This window comes from Dendrobates tinctorius, unplaced genomic scaffold, assembly GCF_039654945.1.
Source record: "Dendrobates tinctorius isolate UK_male_01 unplaced genomic scaffold, ASM3965494v1 ptg000067l, whole genome shotgun sequence".
Taxonomy (NCBI): domain Eukaryota; kingdom Metazoa; phylum Chordata; class Amphibia; order Anura; family Dendrobatidae; genus Dendrobates; species Dendrobates tinctorius.
Window position 1 is genome coordinate 5,449,036 of NW_027361735.1, and position 23,234 is coordinate 5,472,269.

The following is a 23,234-nucleotide window of genomic DNA, read 5'->3' on the forward strand; positions in this document are numbered from 1 at the left end:
CCTAGTCAGTTATATGGATGACAAGCATACACTCAGCTAAGTCTTTACAAAGCTGGAAACATGATTTATCCTAGTTATAAGCCAATCTAGACTCCCTTTCAAAATCCAGAACAAGATAATATTCCCCCATTTTGCTTTTATAGTGAGGGTCTAAAAGCTTGACTGTCTACATTCCTTTGCTTTTCTTTGCTATACGCATGTCGCCACATAGACATTCTAGCATACAACGTGCTGTTTTGCCATGGCAAGATCAAGAGCCCACTGTTGGGTCATTTTCATCATCTTAATGCAATGGTTGGTTGCCATGGCCGTCAATGCTGTTATCATTTTCACTTTGGCTTTCAGCCTCATCCACTGGCTGCTTGAAAATGAATCAGGCATGGATGAGTGCCAGCTTTCATTAACCGATGATGACCGATGCCAATGATTACATAAGCCATACCATCTGCCTGCCTATCAGTGGTCTGTCTTCTGACCCATTTTCTATTGGAATTCTACCATTTGTTCATCATGTCATCTATAGAGTAATACTGCAGCTGAGACTGTAATTTTGCTGCACTGTCAGACATCTTCTTACCTGACTTGTTCTATTTTTATGATATATACACACTTTAGAATTTATAACACATTCCAAAACCATACACCATCAAGGCAGACATCTGCAAAAAAATGGATAATTTTTGGACTGTTTTTTACACTTTAGCCAAAAAAGTTTGTTAGGCTATTGACAATTACTGATTATCACCTGTTTTCCTCTAGCCACATAGGCTGAGGTCTCTTGGGCATTAGTTAAGCTTTGTTTTCGTTAAAGAGCTCAAAATGTGATCAATGTAATCATAGGAGACCTCTTTATACTGTATATGTGTTTTCCAGGCAATTAGAGGCATTACAGTATTGCTGATTTTGTTAGAAAAATTCAGCAAAGCTAAAGAATGTCAAAGATCCGTTCAACTCTACTTACCAGATAGGGTGGTGCCCCTACTTTATTTTTTGTCAGTGATGTTTAGAAAATTGATTAATATATTTTGCTAAGTAAAATAGGCAGCCATATAAAAGTGATATTTTCGCTTTAACAGAGAACTCAATGAAGTACTCTGTTTTTGGGAAATAAAATGGATGCTGTTCAATAATTGCATGTTGTACCTGTGTGTCCATGTAATAATTCCATATTGTACCACATGCCATTTAGTAAGCACTATGCAGGAAACTTTTGGTAAATTAAACCTAACAAAAACACAGGCCTGATTATGGCACTGCCTAACTACAATATAATCCTACAAAGAATGGGAAAGAGATGCCAAGTATGGAAAAAGTATAAATAAAAATACATCTTTATTTAATTCTCGAAACGCGCGTTGGGGCTCTGGACTGCACTACAAGTCATGTATTTATACATTTGTGCCTTACTTATTTGCTGTCCCTGAATATTTTCATATGTGGTTTTCAGTTCAGTTCATTTTTCCATCACATCTTGCAGCTATAAACATGTATGCACTTTATCCTTAGCACTGCAGTATATACTGGTGGATTTTAGAATCTATTAAGCACTTTGCAATATCACTAACCCACCAGTAGTTGATTATGCACTAAGCACTTTATAAGGATGCCAGCTAATGCAGCAACTCTCTCATATGCAATTGTGCATTAAGCATGTATGCAGTAATTTATATGAATGAGTTACTTGTATGGAAACTTATAATTTGAAATGGCATTTTGATTTTTGGTCAATTTGAGTAATACTAATTAGGCTGGTTTCACATTAGCGCTTTTTAAGCGCACGCACGGCCGGGGGTAGCTCCGCCCCCGAGCCGGCTCTCTGCCCGGCGTGCCCGCCCCTTGCTTGTAGCGCCGCCTCCTAGCGCACAGCGGCCCCTGCGATCGGCGCACCCTATCTTTAGCATAGGGTGCGCAGATTGTGCGCAGGCCGTGCGCTAGTTGCGCTTTGACCTGCGCTGCGCACTGTTGACGGTGCGCCATGCGCGCCAAAATCCGAAAAGTTTGATTTCGGCGCGCACGGCGCACCGTCAAAAGTGCGCAGCGCAGGTCAAAGCGCAACTAGCGCACGGCCCGCGCACGATCTGCGCACCCTATGCTAAAGATAGGGTGCGCCGATCGCAGGCGCCGCTGTGTGCTAGGAGGCGGCGCTACAAGCAAGGGGCGGGCACGCCGGGCAGAGAGCCGGCTCGGGGGCGGAGCTACCCCCGGCCGTGCGTGCGCTTAAAAAGCGCTAATGTGAAACCAGCCTTACATGATATAGACTGAGCATATTGATCCCCCATATAAATGCATTAAAACAGCATTAGACTGGTTTCACATTTGCATATGGAGGAGCTGCGGAGGGATGCGGACTTCCTCCGTGAAGCTTCGCCCCCTGCCACACCTCCTCTGTGAAGCTCCACCTCCATCAGCATGCGGCCTGCATACCCTATCTATAGCATTGGTTACGCAGGCCGTACCGCTGTATGCAGATGCCTCCGCATGCGTCGTTTTGACGGTACGGCGGCCTGCGCTGAACGCAACGTGTTGCATTTTGGTGCGGTCGCCGCACTGTCAAAACGACGCATGCAGAGGCATTCGCATACAGTGGCACGGCCTGCGTACCCAATGCTAAAAATAGCGTACACAGACAGCATGCCGACGGAGGCTGAGCTTCACGGAGGAAGTCCGCATCCCTCTGCAGCTCCTCCATACGCAAATGTGAAACCAGCCTTATATAAACATTTTTGGGATAGCTATTGTAAGGATCTTTTGCAATAAGGCTAATACTGACCTGTAATTAGCAGTAGCATATTTTGCATCTGTAACTCCGTTGGCTATTATTATTTTAAAAGAGAATTAAATAAAGATGCATTTTTTATACTTTTTTTCAGTACTTGCCATCTGCTTCCCATCTTTTGCTAAATTAGTTGCATTTTGTGTAACATGGAAGTTAATAATCATTTTGGTGACAGAATGGATGTGTGAAAATGTTTAGAATCTTGCTTTTGTAAAGAAACCTGACAGCTGCTCAGCATGTATGATTTAAGCCAGATATGTTTGACTTTAAACACCTGGCACTGAACTGCATGGAATACTAATCGACAGGTGGATTCCTGGTCGCTTCTTCTTGCCCGCTCTCCTTGAGTAATGGGTCTATCTCTGCGTTTGTATAGAGCGAGGCCTGTCAACTTAGGGGAGTGGATGAGTAGAAGCCACCTGGGACCAGAATCCACCGGGAACCAGCCTTTCCTGACTGTGTGGCTCAGACCCTGACAACTCTTAAAGTATGTTCTTCTCTGAAAAGCTAAAGCATGTCCAAGTCAAATATTCCTGGCTCATACGGCCAGTGCCTGGTGAATGCTGCCTGTGGTTTGACCAGCATGTGTCACCTATCAGGTTCTGTTTAAAGATTTTATCCAACTGCTAATAACAAAACAAAAAAAACCCAGCAAATGCTAAATATCCAAGGGTGAAGCGATGGTGGGCTTTCAAAGAAAATGCCAAGAGTGCCATGCAAGCTCTAATTAGTCATCGAAACTAAGACTGTGTATACTTGGCTAAAGAAGCACACTATCTACCACCCTAAACATTGAGAAATATTACCAATTATTCAGTATAGAATGAAATATCACATAGAACTAGAAAGATTTGGGAGGAGCGGAATGTTACTGCAGTTTCTTACTGTTTTGGTAAAATGGCACACAATGTAGAGCAGAGGTGGATGAGTACGAAGAAGACATCGGGATGTCACGTGTTAAACATCAGAAAAAGCCTCAGCAAACACAGTATGGAAAAGGATAATGTACATTTTCAGCAATGAGAAGGAAAAATCGATTTATATAATTGCCTTGTAATGTTTTAATTTCCTGTTCTGTCCAGATGTCATCGTATCCCAGAATTCCAAGTGGAGGAAGTTCATCGACTGCCATATTGGGACACCCAAGTGATGGGTGTCTCAATATGGAAACTGCTGCTGGTACCAACCTATTTTGCGGTACCACCAGCGGAACACCGTCGCACCACACACACACATTCTATACCCGTACGCACCACACACACACTCATACACACACACTCATACACACACACTCATACACACACACTCATACACACACACTCATACACTCACATTCACACACTCACATTCAAATTCTCACTCACAGTCACACACACACTCAGACTCACACGTGTACTCTCACACTCACTCTCACACTCACTCATACACTCACACACTCACTATCACACACACTTTCACTCACAAGCTCACACACTCACGCAGCCTCTTGCGCGGTACCACCTGTGGAACACTGTCGCCCTGCACCTGTGTGAATTCCACACAGTTAATCATTCGGCTGATCCCGGCGGCAGATGCGTTACGTGTCTACTGGCAGAGGAAGCCGTTCACATTAAAGGGGTTTTCCCACGAACGAAAATTCATTTTTAAAAATTGTCTGTGTCTGACCATGTACGGAGCATACCACATCTCCTGGGCAGGGGAGGAAGCAAAAGACAATACTGGCATTACAGCAGGAGATCACAGAGGATTCATTTTGTGAGGTAAAATATTTCACACTGTTTTTAAACAATATTTTACCTCACAAAATGTATCCTCTGTGATCTCCTGCTGTAATGTCAGTATTGTCTCCTGCACAGGAGCTGTGGTATGTTCTGAACATGGTCAGACACGGGGGAGAGAGACAATACACAGGGGGGAGACAGCTCAAACGGGACAGCACATGAGGGGAGAACACAGCAAAGGAAGGAGAGAGACAGCAGACAAGGGGGATAGCACATGGGGTAGACAGGTCAAAGAAGAGAGTACAGACGGGAAAAGTCAGCACAGGTGGAAAGAGTGAGTGGATAGGTGGGCGAGCACATGGGGGGAGAGTCTCAACGCTGCAAAGCCTGCCCCCATCGTAACGTTACCGCCCTCCCGATGCGATAGCTTCAGGCTTCCATCTAGTATATCATAATTAGTAAGATGGACACTAAATGTCAGCTCCACATCTAGTATACAGTTTCTACAGCCAATGAAGAACAATTGGGATTGTATTGTGTGTAACGACAGATTTACTTTAAAAATCTTCCCATAAGGTATTATCCTGTAAAATAGCGATAAATGAATCATTTTTCTAAGAACCTTCTAAGCAAAATGACTTTTCTTGGTGTGAAGCTTCCAACGCCTATAACACCTGCTACAATTTTTATAATAGATTCACTCAGTAGTGTGAGCATTTTTAATGCAGCATTAACATGCAGTTTGATAGCATGCAGTCTAAATAATGGAGTAGTCATCAAAGTAATTTATGCACAGTTAATCAGTTTTCATCTTGTAAATTAGTGAGCGCTGGTTTAATTCTGTGGCTTTTTTTTAAAGTAATGCAGGTTATTGTTGACTTTTCAGATCATCATGGATTCTTTGATGATGGGTGAAGAATATAGAATAAATATTTACTTCCAGTTTGGCTTGGATTTCCACATTTTATACCATATGCTTCTGCTTTTATGTTTATGTGCTGGAGTCTGTGTGTTTAGATGTTGACCATTTGCATAATTTGATTTTTGTTTTCAGGTCGTTAATTGTACATATGACAGTCTATGAACACTAATTAAGATGTTTACAATTAATATTAGCTGACTAAAACGTTTAAAAATGTATTATAAAATATTTATTAGAAATCAGTGATGGATCTTGCTGGCATCTTTGCACATTTTAATGATTGCTAATGTTGTTTCTTCTATGCTAATGTTGAGTACTCACAAATGCGAGCTATTGCCTAACCCATGAAAAAGCTTTTTCAGTTGCCCAGAGGAGCATTGTAGCTTAAAAGTCTCCCCATCTCAGCATGCTTAACATGTTACTCTCCGCAAGGAGAAATGTTACCGCTTAGATCCCTGTTAGTCGCCTCCCACACAGCCAAACCAGATCTCACACTTTGCACTGATGAGGGGTAGTACCCCAAAACACAGTGTCTGCAAATTGAGATTATGGATTTGGCTTTTATCCTAAGTCATGTGACAAGGCTCGGGTCGACATTGACTTTTAGGATTGTTGTTTCTTTTAGGTGGCACCATAGTTCTTGTCCTCTACCTTTCTGAAGAGACAAGTTGCATATTTCCCAGAGGAGCATTGTGGCTTAAAATTCTCCTCATCTCGGCATGCTTAACTTGTCACTGTCCTCAAGGAGAAACATTACCGCTTGGATCCCGGACATACGCCTCTCACACAGCCAATTCAGATCTCACACTTTGCAATGACGAGGGGCAGTACCCCGAAACACAATGTGTGCAAATTGAGATTCTGGTTCTGGCTTTTATCCTAAGTCATGTGACAAGGCTTGTTAAAGGGTCGACATTGACTTTTAGGATTGCTACTTCCTATTGATGGCGCTAAAGTTCCAGTCCTTGTCCTCTCTGAAGAGACAATTTGCATATTTCCCAGAGGAGCATTGCGGCTTAAAAGTCTCCTCATCCTCGGCATGCTTAGCATGTCACTCTCCGCAAGGAAAAGCGTTACCGCTTTGATCTCAGTTGGGCCTGTATATTTATTGCATGGGGACATAATGACATGTTGAAATTTAAGGTTGATCTTTCTTTGCACTGTGTCTAATTTTGCTCTACTGTATTTACTAGATTTTTCTAATAGTCACTAATCTGCAAAGTCAAAGGGAAAGCAAAGGATCGATGACTGTGTATGTGAATATTTCTGTCATGATCCAGGACGGGGTTTCACTTTGGCCCATCCTGGTCAGACAGGGAGTTAATTGTTTCTGCCTCTCTCTGGCAGAGGGCAGCTATTTAATGCTCACTGGACCTAGGTCCGGTGTCAGTTATACTCCTGCCCTCGGCTGAATTAGTTGACCTCTTGTGTACGTGTGCCTTGTGCCTGATAACTTGTTGCTTGTTTGGTTTTGATCTGGTTCTGTCCCTGTTATGAGTTCTTCCTGTCCCTCTTGTACCGCACCGTCCTCTCGTGTATGACTCTCTGCTTATGACTTGACTATTCTCTGCTCGTCCCTTTGGTACCGCACCGCCCTCTCGTGTATGACCTCTGCTTGTCTGACCTGCGTTTTCCTCTCCTCTACTACAGTATTCCTGCAGTAGGTACATTACATCATCTGCAGTAGTAGGACGCTAAGCCCCGCCCCCTGCAGTCACATGATCGTAGGTCCTGGTACTCCTTACTATTTTCCGTGCCTCAGGTCCTGTGTGCTTAAACCTTCACTAACGTAATGGGCCCCGTGCTCTCCCGCAGTGTGGGTAAGTCACCCTGCTCAGCCGTAGCAGTTGCCGACGCTGACAGGATCCTGACAATTTCTCTATTATACTCTGTGGGTATTGGAGAAATAAATTAGTTGGGTTTAGTAAACTCCTAAACTACTTTCTCACATGTTGGAAATCCCACCTAGCGGGCATTTATAAGACTATGCAATATATATTTGTCATCAGAATATGCTTTTAATTTCCATTTTCATAGTCTTTGCATAGTCTTTAACTCATTTTAAACTTATTTTTTATATGATAGAAGAAGATTTATTGGATTACAAATTACAAATCAGGAATGAAGGTTACGTTGACGAAGGTTAGCTCAACTGATTCTTTAGTGTGTACGAGTCAATATGAGCGGAAAGACATTTTAAGATGATTCTGTTGTGTCTCTGAAGTCATTGTATTATGGGGGATTATTTAGTATTAAATAAATCATACAGAATGGCTTTCCACAAATTATCTTTAATCTAAGATGAGCTACACATTATTTTCCACTGACATAGATCCAATCTGTACCGTTTTTCCCAGCAATATTTAAATGAACTTGCAAGGTTTATGATTACATTTCCTTCTCTGTGTCACCATTTCTGATCATCTATGATTCTATATGGTAGTAGATAACTAAAGCATATTGGTTTCTTTAAAAGCCACATTTTATGTTGGTTTTACCTGCAAAGCTTAATATAGATATGAGTCAAGGATACATAATAACTTCATGATAAAAAAGATGAACCTCTGTTCCCTGTGTTTGTCAACAACCTTGAAAGCTATTAGTTTTTCTCAAAGCTAGTAAATGTTTTTCTTGATATAGCATCTCAATGCCTACTCAATTATTCCTCTATTCCTTACTATAAGAATACTATACAGTCAGAGTAAGGGCCCATACTCATTCGTGAGAAAACAGTTGCGCACAATCAGATAAAAAAAAATCAGATTGCACTCTGACTAATGTTACTCTATGAGTTCCTGCTCATCTGCGATTTTTTTTCTCAGTTTAGATCGGACTGAGAAAAATATCTCAACATGCTTGAATGTATATTTTCTTCTTAAAATGAACCTGTCAGCAGGATTTTGCTAAGTAAACTAAAGACATTGTCAGGTTGGCAGTTTTAAACTGACTAAAATGATACCTGGGGTAAAGAAATCTGTCTTGTGGTTCTTGTGTAATCAGTGTTAGAAGTTTTCAATTAGTGATATTCCCGTGTTCTGGGGCGGACTGTAGGCAGAGTCTTATTTTCCTGCTCTAAGTCAGAGAAACGAGGGAGAGACCTGCCCACATGCTTCCCCGAAGCACAAATAGTCTGTCTCTATGATGAGGAACATGTTTGTGCTTTGGGCCGGCCTGTGGGCAGGTCTTTCCTTGGTTTCTCTGCCTTAGAACAGGAAGAAAATATTCTTTCTATGGTCTCTCCCCGAAACACGGGTATCTTTTTAACTGAAAACTTCTAACACTGATTACAAAAGAACCGCAACACTGATTTCTTCACCCCAGGTATCATTTTCATCAGTTTAACACTGCCAACCTAACAATGCCTGTAGTTTAATTAGCAAAATCCTGCTGACAGGTTCGCTTTAAGTTCAATCACTATGACAATTGGAGAAATGGATATTGTAATTTTCTAATTATTTTAAATGTAATCTGTTGTCATCGTTGCACCCTTCAATCTGAGGACAGAATAAAATATGGGCAGGGACTGATTCAGATATGGTGTCACTTACAGGACTTAAGGCCCCTTTACATTTAGTGATGCACCATCGATCCGACCCGGTCAGGATCGCTGGTGCATCGCTAAATTATCGCTAGTGAGCTGCCACACAGGCAGACCTCACAGCGATGCAGCAGCGATGCAGCAGCGACGCAGCGCACAATACTCACCTTTCACACACAGCGATCCTGACGTCCTCCCGCCCGCCTCCACGCGTCGCTCGTCGGCGCCAGCAGGAAGCTGAAGACGAGAAATGGAGCCAGACGTTCTCGCGCGATCAGCGATGGCCAGCGGTGGAGCCGGTCTGAGGTAAGTATCACACATAGCGATATTGCTAGCGATATCGTTATAACGTCACAAAATTGGTGACGTTATAGCGATATCGCTAGCGATATCGCTATGTGTAAAACCCCCTTTATTGCTGTAGTTTTGATAAAATCAGTGTCTTATCTGCTTCCGCTCTGCTAATCTCAATGATAAGCTCTGCCAAAAGCTGCTTTTACACTTCAAGATAACTGTGAACGAGCATTGGTCAAAAAATGTTCTTTTCGTGATTATCTTGCCATATAAACAGGCTGATGATCCCCCGATGAACAATGAAACCTCTCGTTCATTGGGTGAAATGATCTCTTGTGCAGCTCAAAAAAGAACTATTGTTCTTGGCTTTGCATCGTTTTGTGTAAACAGGACTCACACTGCCGAGAACTATGGCAAGCTATGCGCAACGAGGGAACTGCTATAGATCGTTCACTGCAAATTGTTTACTTTAGTCTATCTGTTTAAACAGCCATTTAAATGACCGCTGATCTGTAACAGTTTACCAATCGGCATTTGTATCGTTCCAAGAATTTGTCCATGTAAATGGACCGTAGCTCTGTGCAATAGGGTTTTTTCCAAGGGAGATAAGTGTGTTAAATAATGTTATTCTAATCTGATTTAGTTGTGTATACACAACATTTCAATCAGTTATACATCCAGCTGCTGCAGGTCCAACGGGTCTTCAGACTGGGAAAACACAGATAAGGAGGATTTGCGTATAATCTGTGCTGCTGGTATCTCATATAATACATCCAAATCCAGACCAAAAGTACATGCGTTTTTTCGCTATTTAGTCAACTAGTTTCGAAGTGCTACTTGACGTCTTCATCAGGACAAGAAAGACTTTTCCTATCCTGATGAAGAAGTCGGTAGTACTTCGAAATACAATGACTAAAGAAAAAGTGCATGTTCTTTTGGTCTGGGATTTGGATTTATTATATGGGATAACAGCAGTGCAGATTATCCGCAAATCCTTCTTAGCCATATCATTGATTGACAGTTTTCTGCCTACCACATAAGTAGAAGGCTGTCAGTTAATGGTGGTGGGCAGGGATCGCTGTAGCTCATGAATATCAAAGACTACATAGCAGGAGCTATAATAGAGAAAAAACATTATGCTATCAAAACTACATAAAAAAGCCCAGTCAATAGCTCATCATTAGAAATATGGTGTCTGCCTCTAATTTATGCTGCCTTTACATGGGGCAGCATAAACCTAGTGACAGTGTCTCTTTAAAATATTCTCCATGCATTTATATAGAGTGTAGTAGCCATAGTGACTAAAAAAAGATGATGTCTTCAAGTATTATATATTTTTACTTAGCTTTAGCCACTTATCCATTCATTGGTCAACCCCTTCTTAATCTGCCGATTTCCCCCTTGTAAAATAACAACACTTATACTCCCCTCCAGTGAGTGCCGTTCATGCAGTGTCAGCAATGGTTCTACCATGGATAACCTCACATTATGCTGCTGCTTTCTCATTTCATTCGGATGTATGTGATACGTGAGAGAGTGATGCCAGCGCTGATTGGCCGCAGGGATCGCATGAGGGAGAATCAATACCAACACCGCTAGAACAGCTCCGGCACTGGAGGTGAGTATAAGTGTTGTTATTTTACTGAGGGCAAACAGGAATTGAGAAGGGGTTGTTCGAGTAGTGGCCAACCCCTTTACATGCTTATCTCATAAACAATATAAAATGCACTTAAAGATTTGTACTGCACTTGTCCAGTGTCCATTCTTATCATCTGTGGTAGCTAGACCAAGGAATTCATCACTTTTGTGCTCCGTTATCCACTGCCTGTGGCATACTGGTCATTTTTTGTGCTTTCAAGGTCCTGCAATGTCATGTTGTGTTGTGCTTTATATTCTTTTGTTTCTTTTTGTGGGTAAGAATAGCCAGAATGGAGTTTCTCCCACATTATTAAACAAGTAAAACAATTTAGTGTAATGGAACGGCAGAGCAGTTGCACACAGCCACCATCAGAGGACGTGGTTTTGGGAAAAAGGGTTGCACTTACTGTGTAGCACCTCAGTGCAGAAGTGCAGGCCACCAAGAGGACATGGCAGAATATTCAGGCAGGCCGGCCGGAGTCAGCAACAAACGGGAAGACGAAGTACCAGAGGTCACAGCAATGCACGAGGTCAGGGACAAGCCAAAAGTCAGAGTCAAACGGGAGCACAGTATCCAAAAACATGAGCCGGAAAGAGGAGTCGAGGTACAAGCCAGTGGGTCAAAAAGCCAGTAGGGGAACGTAGTACCAGAGACAGAGAAACCGGAGGCGGAGTTCAGAGTTCATCCAAATCAAGCACTGTAGGGAAATCACCAAATGTACACAAAGTCAAGGATAGGGAATGTATCAGACACACACTTGGGAAGTCAGAGGCAGAAGGATCACTAGGGTGTACGGATCAGCTGCTCAAGATACGGACCAGAACTATCACTGACAAAAGCTACCAAAAGCAGCACTAATAAATAGCCACTCAAGAACCAAAGCGAGGCAGGAAAAGTTGACCCCTTCATGACCAGGCCGGGAAAAGAAAAGCAGGAAACAAACCTCGACTTGGATCATGACAGTAAGCAGAAGTAATGGAGTTTAGGACCCTTTATGTGTGGACATTGTTGGCATATCTTGGATCCTTCTGGGTTTTTGTTTACGGTAGTTCTTTTGGACTTGCCAGAGAAAGTTTTGATTGGCTTTTATTTTGGGACTGAGAACCCCACCGATTGCTAAAAGATGGAATAAAGTACTCTGTCAAAGCCCTTGGATGAGCTGTATGTAAAGTTTATGGAATAATTTTTCACTGCATGGCTGAGCACTTCTCCTGCTTTCTGTTATCAAAAAGTGAAATCTCATCACCTGAAGTTCTACTGCATCTTTATGACATGTCAAACTTACATAGTTACAGTTACTCTTTAGTCACTGACCAACTACTGTATATTCCAAAAATTGTGTTTTTCCTAAGTGACATACCCAGATTTGAAATAATAATTTCAGAGAAATGCTGTCAATAGTTTGATGTCAGAGATATAATCATTCTTCATATGAGTTCCTGTACGGAAATGGACCTTATTATCTTTTGTGATGTCTTTTATTTGGAATTCGATGAATGGTTTCCACCAGTTATGTAGCAAGCTGTCTCGCCAAGCACTATTTAATAAGGTTTTAACGAGTATGTTATATAGAGATATCAGAGCACATATTGCCAACTTTAAGTATTTCATGTAAAGCTTTCATCATAGTGTTGTGTTCTAGGTTTTACTTCGGCTCTTCACGTAGTGATCACATAATGAGAGTCAAGTCTGGATCACAATCATCTGTTTGATAGAACACGTTTGCGTTGACCAGTTGACTTTGCCGTCAATATAATTACCCCCATAGTTTTTTGCTTTTCCCGTGTTCCTGTGATAAAATACAAAGTGTTATTTTACTTCAGATATGGAATAATGGTCATATTTTATTCGCAATAGATTTAGCAAACTCTGAGTATAATAGTTTACCATTTATGTTGTTTTTCTTTTAGGATTACCACCACTGCTGCATGCATGATGGACCTAAGGAGATATCCACTCGATGAACAAAACTGCACATTAGAAATTGAAAGCTGTAAGTAACAGCCTCCTCATCTTTTTTTACTGCGGTGTAAATGTAGAATTATTGAAATTATCAAGGGGCTTTGTTTTGTGTTATTATCCTTGTACTTTGGGAAAACCATCTAGTAACCTAACCTATATGCCGATGTACCAATGGATTTTACTGGTTTTAGTTATACCCAAATGGTGTTCTTTTGAAAAATTTTTGACCGATGTACACTAGGATTTTTTCATTCCAAGAGTATGTGCACACATTGTCCCCGCTTTCGGATGTATACATAATCAAGAGAAAGTAAGAGCTGAAGGTGGCCCCTCACATCCTCTTGATTACTAATTTGCTTGAAGGAGTGGACAGTGACGCCAACGCTGATTGGGTGCAGGGCTTATGTTTTATAACAACCAACCGTTAGCCCCGGGAATGAGAGTGCCAACACCGCTGAAACGAGAGGTGAGTATTAGTGTTTTTATTTTCAGGGGGCAAATGTTCAGTACCCCTTAAGTATGTGCTGTGTTTTTGTTTCATTTTTTCAAGGCAGTTTTGCCTCGAATACTGAAGCATTTCCTAGCACCAGCAAAGTGAATGAGATTCTTGAAGTTTTCATTATGCTCATTTGTGTGTTTTTATGTTCTTTATTGCTATTATCATTCTATTGTATAATCTTGTATTCTACGTGTTTAGGCGTTGGCAAGACACGTTTGTAAAATGACAACATTAATGCATGTTTTGCATTTTCTTTACATGTTGTCAACTTGTAATTTCCCTACTTCCACTTATTACTGGTTGTAATATACAGGTGTACTCTCATCACAATTGCCTGGATCAGCTTAAACTCCTACCCCCTCAGTTAACCCTTTCAATTCTGTGATCAAGACTGATTGTGAACATATACGGTACAAGGGAACGACCTCCTTGTAGATATCTAACCCCAAAAGTTAACGCTAGGACTGGCATCAACATATAAAAAGTCTGCTATCCAATAAACTTCAACAGGGTTGGCGCTTGTAAAAGTCTGTAAGGCCATACCAGTGCTGTACCCTAAAATGTGCCTTTACATAATTCTATACATATTCTACCATTCGCAAGTATGCCTGTGTACTGCTAATAAATGAAAATATGGTTGCGGAACGTTTCTTTATCTCTATAAAAATACAGTAATAAAAATAAGTTGTATAAAAAAAATTTAAAAATTATTACACGCATACTAACTCAAGCCCACATATTTGGTTGCCCATAACAGTCACAAGTGCTATAAATATTTCCACTTACCTGTACGACTGTTATGGACAATATAGAAAAAGTTGAGAAAATATGACAAAAGGCAAAATAAAGGGATTTTTTTAAATTGGTCATCAAAATCTAAAATAAAATGTGACAAGTTTAGCTTTTATGTACCACAAAATTGCATGTATGGAAAAATCAACAATGTTCAAGACCCCATATTGCCGCATGTAGAACTGCTAGTGTAACATAGTAGATTGCGTTACAGAAGATTGTTGTGAAAGCTAAAAGTTAGATTTCTCAACTAGCCCTAGACTTCAAAAAATCTGGGGAAGTGACTTTACACCTGGACTGACAGCAAAGTACACAAATAACAGCGCAGACGGGCATGGAACACAATTGACAGGCAACATCTTAACCTTGCAGTTCTTTCTACACTTCTCAGTGTGTGTATACAACTGGCTACAATTTCTTTTTAAAAAATGCATTTTCGAAGACAGCATTTTCCAGTGTGACATTTTGTACATGCATTTTTTTAATCTTTTCCCATTTTGTATATGTCCATATGTCTTTTTGCTGCAATTTTTTTAAGTCATAAACCTATGAAAAATGTTTTATAAATGGATTCAAAGATTCAAGAGTAAGAGGATTCACACCCCATTAACTAAATGAAATAATAAAAATGAATAAATACGTAAAAAAATATTCAACATATTAAAAGATATATAACATATAAAAAATATATCAACAGCAACATACTAGACAATAACAATAAAAATGTATTTTGCCCCCCCCCATGTCTGGGAGAGCCTTCTTCTCTATGGCACACCCAGAGATTGAGGATGAGAACAGTCTTCCTACTGTATCATGCAGTTTCATCTTGACTGAAGCATTTTTTTTGTCTAATCCTTACTTTTATATTTCATATTAATGAGAAATCAGCGTTTGAATTGATATGCAAATGAGGCTGTAAATTTGTTGCTCAAGCTTTATTCCCTGTCCAATGGTGCCTCCTCCTGCCTGACTGACAGCCTTTATTATGTGTGACTTCAGGCAAAGGAGCTGTCAGTCAAGCAAGAGAAGGTCATCGCTGGGTGCAGAATTGATCTGGAGTGACAGAGGCTTAATTTCTACAGCCTCGTTTACGTGTCCATTCAAACTCTGATTTCTCGGTAATGGAGGAATGTCAGAATTTGAATTTTTCAGATTATGTGGGTTTTCTCCAGGAAATTTGAGTTACAGCTAAGTTATTCTCCACAGATAGAAAATCTGTTATTATGCTCTCGCGTATTTTAAGATCTCAGCATAATACATATAAGATGTAAAAAAAAAAATATATATATATATATATATTTACCCTACCACTAGCTTTCTGGCCTCTCTGCTCTTCATTGTACCCCTTCCAGCCCTCAAATCATATCCTTATCACGCTAGACCAGGACTTCTGGCTCTGATAAGGCTTGTTATGACCATGACTTGACGAGCACATGTGCAGAACAGTCCTTGGGCCCATCAGAGCCTGAAGTCCTGGCTAGTGTTGAGTGATACCATCCGATATCATGAAGTATCAGATCGGATTGGACCGATACCCAAAAAGTATCGGGTAACGCCGATTCCGATACCGGAAACCCATGCAAGTCAATGGGGCACAAATATCGGAATGAAAATAAACCCTTTCTTTACTTGCACATCCAGTTTGGGAGGGGGGAAGAGTGTGGGCGGTGCGTGGGTGGACACTGTGCGTGTGTGTGTGGGCAGGATCTGTATGGGCCTCTCGGGGGTCTGTGCGGGCCTGCCGGGGGTCTGTGACATGCACAAAATGTGAACAAGTCGGTCAGACAGCGCTCACGCCACCCAATGCAGAGTATTTTTGTAAATTTGTCATTTTGTGTTTTCTTTTTGTATTTCAGCCATTGGGTGGCGTGAGCAGTGTCTGACCGACTTGTTCACATTTTGTGCATGTCACATATGTTTTTAATCCGTTTTTTCCTTGCTCAGCATGGTTTGGGAGACCCCACCCCTTTCTTGTGTGACATGCACATAAATGAGCTGCCATAAACCACAAGCCCATATACTAGGAGGTGCCTGTCTGTATCCTGTTCATTTAGACACTGTTCACATGTTCAGGTTTTAAATATATTAGATAGGGACTGTTCCGTGAAGGGTTACCATGACGTGGTGGAGCAGCTTGGCATATATTTTTTGCAAAAAATGTATTGACTAAATACCCTGTATTTGTTATCCAGCACTTGCTGATTACTGCCATATTTTTTACTGCAGAGTATTTTTGTAAATTTGTCATTTTGTGTTTTCTTGTATTTCAGCCATTGGGTGGCGTGAGTACTGTCTGACCTACTTGTTCACATTTTGTGCATGTCACATATGTTTTTAATACTACATACATACTACATTCATGCAACATACATACATACTACATACACACTAGATATATACTACATTCATACAACATACATACATACTACATAATACATACATACTACATATATACTACACTCATAAAACATACATACATACTACATACATACTACATACATACTTCATATATACTACATTCATACAACATACATACTACATATATACTACATTCATAAAACATACATTCATACATACATACTACATACATAATACATATATACTACATTCATACAACATACATACTACATATATGCTACATTCATACAACATACATACTATATACATACTACATATATACTACATTCATACAACATTCATACATACTACATACATACTACATATATACTACATTCATACAACATACATACATACTACATACATACTACATTCATACAACATACATACTACATACTACATTCATACAACATACATACTACATTCATACTACATACATACTACATATATACTACATTCATACAACATACATACATACTACATATATACTACATTCATACAACATACATACATACTACATATATACTACATTCATACAACATACATACTACATATATACTACATTCATACAACATACATACATACATAGTACATACTACAGACATACAACATACATAAAACATGCTACAGACATACAACATACATACTACATTCATACATTCCTACAATACATACATATAGACATACAGTACATACAACATAGAGTACATACTCACCATCACTTGTCACTTTGATCCCCGAAGCCAGTGTCATCTGTAAAAAATATTAAAATAACAAACAACCGATATACTCCCTGATCCGCAGAAATCCACGAGTGTCCCACGACGATCTCCCGTGGAGTATAGCAGCATCAGCTGATGCGACCGCTCTCTAGGGGCACCAGGAATACAATGACGGGAGGTAGGTATCCTTCCACACTGTATTCCTCCGTCACTGTAAAAAAATAGTCCCTAGTCTCACTTTTGTCATTGCCTTGTGAGAAAGTTCCCATGCAGCTTTTGCCATAAAGTGAGACCAGTGAACTACAGTAACCTCTCAGTGATGCACTGCAGGAGATCGTCGTGGTACACTCGTGGATTTCTGCAGATCAGGGAGTATATTGCTTGTTTGTTATTTTAATATTTTTTACAGTGAGATGACACTGGCTTTGGGGATCAAAGTGACAAGTGATGGTGAGTATGTACTCTATGTTATATGTACTGTATGTCTATATGTATGTATTGTATAAATGTATGAATGTATTGTATGTAGTATGTATGTTGTATGTATGTAGTAAGTATGTAGTATATATGTATGTTGTATGTATGTAGTAAGTATGTTGTATGAATGTAGTATATATGTAGTATGTATGTATGTTGTATGAATGTAGTATATATGTATGTAGTATGTATGCTGTATGAATGTATTATGTATGTATTATGTAGTATGTATGCTGTATGAATGTTGTATATATGTAGTATGCATGTATGTATGTTGTATGAATGTAGTCTATATGTAGTATGTATGTATTATGTAGTATGTATGCTGTATGAATGTTGTATATATGTAGTATGTAGTATGTATGTTGTATGAATGTAGTATGTATGTATTATGTAGTATGTATGTATGTTGTATGAATTTAGTATATATGTAGTATGTAGCATGTATGTATGTTGTATGAATGTAGTATATATGTTGTATGTATGTAGTATGTATGTATGCTGTATGAATGTAGTATGTATGTAGTATGTATGTATGTTGTATGAATGTAGTATATATGAAGTATATAAGTTTTTTTGTATGTAGTATGTATGTATGTTGTATGAATGTAGTATATATGTAGTATGTATGTAGTATGTATGTTTTTTTTTACATTCAACACATTAGCCGGATGATGGGACTACTACTGTCCCATCATTGGCTAATGTGTCAATCACTGTCATTGTAGCAGGCATAGCCCGATGGGACTTGTAGTCCCATCGAACGATGCCTGCACACACACACACAACCCCCGGCAGGCCCGCACAGACCCCCGGCAGGCCCGCACAGACCCCCGGCAGCCTGCACAGACCCCCAGCACGCCCGCACAGACCCCCAGCAGCCCGCACAGACCCCCGGCAGGCCCGCACAGACCCCCGGCAGGCCCGCAGAGACCCCCCGGCAGGCCCGCAGAGACCCCCCGGCAGGCCCGCAGAGACCCCCCGGCAGGCCCGCAGAGACCCCCGGCAGGCCCGCAGAGACCGCGCATCATGATGACATCATTTCAGCAGCCAATCACAGCCATGCCATTAGTTAACATGGCTAACACAACTGGCTGATAGCATTATGGGAAATTTTGATTCCGGTATTCAATATTGTAAAAATATCGGTACTCGGTATCGGAATTCCGATACCGCGAATATCGGCCGATACCCGATATTTGCGGTATCAGAATGCTCAACACTAGTCCTGGCCTAGCGTGAAGAGGATTTCTGCACAAGGTGATAAAAATATTCAACCCTGGCTGGAGAAGTAAGCAGTAAGGTAAAGGCCCCGTTACATTTAGTGATGCACCAGCGATCTCGACCACGATATGACCCAGTCAGGATCGTTGGTGCATCGCTAATTGGTCGCTAGTGAGCTGCCAAACAGGCAGATCTAACTAGCGATGCAGCAGCGGTCGGCGGTTGTACTCACCTGTCAGTCACGGCGAGGGTGACCGTCTTCCGCCCGCATGGATGGAGTCGCTCATCGGCGCCAGCAGGAAGCCGACGACGAGAAATGGACCAGGCCGATCTCGCGCGATCAGCGAAAGCCAGCGGGGGAGCCAGTCAGAGGTGAGTATCACATGTAGCGATATCGCTATTGATATCGCTGCTGCGTCACAAAATCAGTGATGCTTTAGCGATATCGCTAGCGATATCGCTATGTGTAAAGGGCCCTTTTGTGTAAGTTTTTGTTTTTAACCTTTTGATGGCCTTTTATGATTCACCCAATGATGGCAATTTTGCTGAATCCTTGCTCAAGCAAATTACAAAAATACGCCTTTCAGAGGATATGGAGTTTTGAAAAATTCAAGTAGAATTAGTCTCCACTTGACAAATTCTCTCCTCTTTAATGCCTAACATTCATTTCCGGTTTCATGACACCTGAGCAAGGCTGTGCAACAACTTGTCACTTGACCTTCATATAAAATAGTAACCTACGTGATGAATGAATGTCTAAATATTAAAACATGGGATTGTTATAGAACATAATGCTCCAGAAACAACGGTGATCACCCTAAGACCTTTAGCATATTTACATCATTGACCTGCGAAGAAGAACTTCTCATTGTGAGCCACAATTCATTTGAATTGCTTTATGACTGTCATTCGCTTCCAGTTAGAAATATCTTTTCTTTACTTTTCAAGGTTTTTAGTTAAGCTTATATTTCATTTACTACATTTATCAGCTTGTACACCAGAAGGACATATATTTTTGTCAATAGTTAATTGCCGAGCACAATAGCATGGAAAATTGCAGCAGAAGCTTGCCGGAAGCGCTGCTTGATAATGCTGAAGCTATGCGTAGCGATTGTCTTTCACCACTGAAATTTGATGGGATTAGCTATGTTAGGCAGGCATATTATCCATGTTTGTCCTATAAAATGAATCATTTAAATCCTGACTGGTTTTCTCCTCTCATCACATTGTATTTATTTGAAATAGCTGCGCTATTCAATGTGCGCTTATAATGGAGGCTTATCATTTCGAAGAGCAAACACCAAGATAGTGAAACAAAGACTTAAATTCAAAGAAAAAGGTAAAAAATAATAAAAAAAAGATATAATTCAATGCATTTTTTAAATGAATTCCTTCTCTGCAGTATGAAGAATATTAATTATGTGATATCATACTATCATGCTTGGCATTGTTAATGATATTTTACACCTCAGGAGGTATTATTAGTGAGAATTTTACAGGAAAGTTTGAGTGAAACCGAAAAGAAAATATGAACCCAAATAAGCAAAAATTTCAAGAATCTTTGTTAAGTATAAAAATACAATACATCACATAGATATTAAAAAGGTGGGAAACCCATATAAAGTCACCACCACCCACATATCTACTAATAGGAGGTTGCACAAATTAGAGGAACGCCACTAATGTATTTAGCAACAACAAGTGCATTGCGGTAAATAAAAAGGCACCGAAATCCGGGGGACCCCCGGAAGAAGGCTGAATGCCGAAACGTACGTAGGGGTTGATATCACCACCCACAAGAGGTAAGCTCCCCTCTTGCACTCGGACACTATTTATTTCTGGCGATTTTAGTGTTATTTGTACTTTTGGATTTCGGTGCCTGTTTATTTACCGCAATGCACTTGTTGTTGGTTAATACATTAGTGGTGTTCCTCTAATTTGTGCAACCTCCTATTAGTAGGTATGTTGGTGGTGGTGTCTTTTTATGGGTTTCCCACCTTTTTAATATCTATGTGATGTATGTATTTTTATACTTAATAAAGATTGTTGTAATTTTTGCTAATTTGGGGTTCATATTTTCTTTTCGGTTTGATTTCAATTTTTTTTAACTCAAAGATGGGTCCAATATTTAGTGAGGAGCTAAGAAGCAGTATTTAATATAAGATGGGTTTGAATATGCTCCGTGTTTGGACTTCAACATTTATGTTAAAGGAAAGTTTGGGTGAAAACATTTCGGAAAGAAAAATTTGGATGAAGGCAAATTTGGACTTCCTCTAATTTCCAAAAAATATTGTCACAATTAGAAGGCTGTTTCTGTTTAATGGCTTTAAACCCAGTAAGGCTATTTTTCTTTTTTTTTTTTCTCCCCTTTTCCAAGAGCTATAACTTTTTCTTTTAATTTTTCTGTCGTCATAGACATACGAGGACTTGATTTTTCATGGAATGAGATGTAGTTTTAAATGACACCATTCATTTTGCCTTATAATTTAATGAAAAGTGAGGAAAAAATACCAACTACAGTGAAGTTGTACAAAAAATGGAATTCTTCCATTGGGTTTTGTTTTTTTCAGCTTCCACTGTGAACTAAAAATGACCGGCAATATAATTCTCCAGGTCACTGTGCTTACGACAATAGCAAGCCTACAAGTTTGTTAGATATTTTTAGTGGTTAAAATAAAATTCAGAACTTCAGAAAAAAATTTAGTTTGTGTTGCCTTTTTCTGAGACCAGTAACTTTTTGTTTTTCTGCTTATGAGCCTTTGTGAGAGCTTTTGTTTTAGTTGTCAAGCTGATGTTTTATTGATAGTATTTTTGGATACTTATAAAGTTTTGATTGCTTTTATAGTTTTTTTTTCTGGGAATTGCACTGGCTAAAAATGCCAATTCAGGTTTTTAATTTTTTTTTTCCATTTTGACGTTCACTGTATAGGATCAATATTTTTCTCTTTTATTAGTTTAGGTAATTTCAGAGGCAGCAATACCTAATTTATTATATAACTGTATTTTTTTTACATTTTGCTATTTTATTTGGGGAAAAATTGGATAGTTTACATTTTTATATTTTTTATACTTTTTATGTTAGAATTTTTTTTTTTTTTCTTTTACATTTATAATGTATTAAACCCTATGTAAGGTTGATAATTTGTTTGCATGACTGAGTGGTCGATTGAAAAGGCCGATTGAACGAAAAAATGCTCCAAAAGGAATGACAATGGATCTACTATTTAAGGTTTTTATCGCCAAAAGGCCTTAATGAACAGCTACATTAGCTTTAAAAATCCATTATTCTTGCCGTAATAGCACCTTTTGTTGTGATTGAAATAGCATGGGTGGCAACTTGTCTGGTTTTACTATCTAATTACCCCCATTGTCCCCTTAGGCCTGTTTCACACTTCCGTTTTTTCAAATCCGTCAAAATCCGTTGGTTTCCGTAAAAAAACGGATCCGCCATTTTTTTGCAGGATCCGTTTTTTTTGTCCCATAGACTTCCATTAGTGGTTACCGCGGATCCGTCAAAAAAACGGATCCGTTTTTTTAAAAACGGATCCGTTTGCATCAGTTTCCGTCAAAAAAACGGAAACGGATCCGTTTGGCGGACACAAAAACGGAAGTGTGAAACAGGCCTTATGGTTATTCTCTTTAGTGATAGAATCAACTTTTATTCTACCGTGTATGTCACATCCGACACATAATTATTTTTGTTATCATGTTTTATTATACCTCTTTTTCGTATATGAATTGGATCTGGAAATGGGTTGGTTTTCTGCTATCTCCTCATTAAGCACCAATATATGTTTGGCCGTCATTTTATATTAGCCTCGTTTTGGGTTCGTTAGTATTATAAATATTTTGATACTTACCTTCATATCATCATTATTCTTATAACTGTTTATTTATGTACTACTTCTAAAATATATTGAGATTTAATTCCCAGTTATATCTGGTCCATATTTGTTACTATTTTAGCTACTGTGTTACTGCTTAGTTTCTGTGACTGCTTGCACAATTGTTACATTCTCTGCGGGCGCATTAGCTCCTAATATGATATTTTTGTGTGAATCACTTTATTATTAAGGCCCCGTCACACATAGCGAGATCGTTAGCGAGATCGCTGAAACGTCACAGATTTTGTGATGCAACAGCGACCTCACCAGCGATCTCGCTACGTGTGACACATAGCGGTGACCGCCCCCCCGCTGCAATATCGCTGATCGTGCTCGAATGTCCTAGGCCATTTTTTGATCGTTGGTGTCCCGCTGGCCAGCATGCAT

The 23,234-nt window shown here is 39.8% G+C and overlaps 1 protein-coding gene across 2 annotated transcripts in view; it reads left to right on the plus strand.

The window, feature by feature from the left end:
- The window catches only part of GABRB2 (gamma-aminobutyric acid type A receptor subunit beta2), a 441,115-nt gene that overhangs the window by 277,547 nt on the left and 140,334 nt on the right, over positions 1-23,234 (plus strand). For both annotated transcript variants that reach the window (XM_073581011.1, XM_073581013.1), the window contains exon 5: positions 12,801-12,883. In XM_073581011.1, the coding sequence (XP_073437112.1) occupies positions 12,801-12,883 (83 nt within the window). The remainder of the gene's footprint in view (positions 1-12,800; positions 12,884-23,234) is intronic.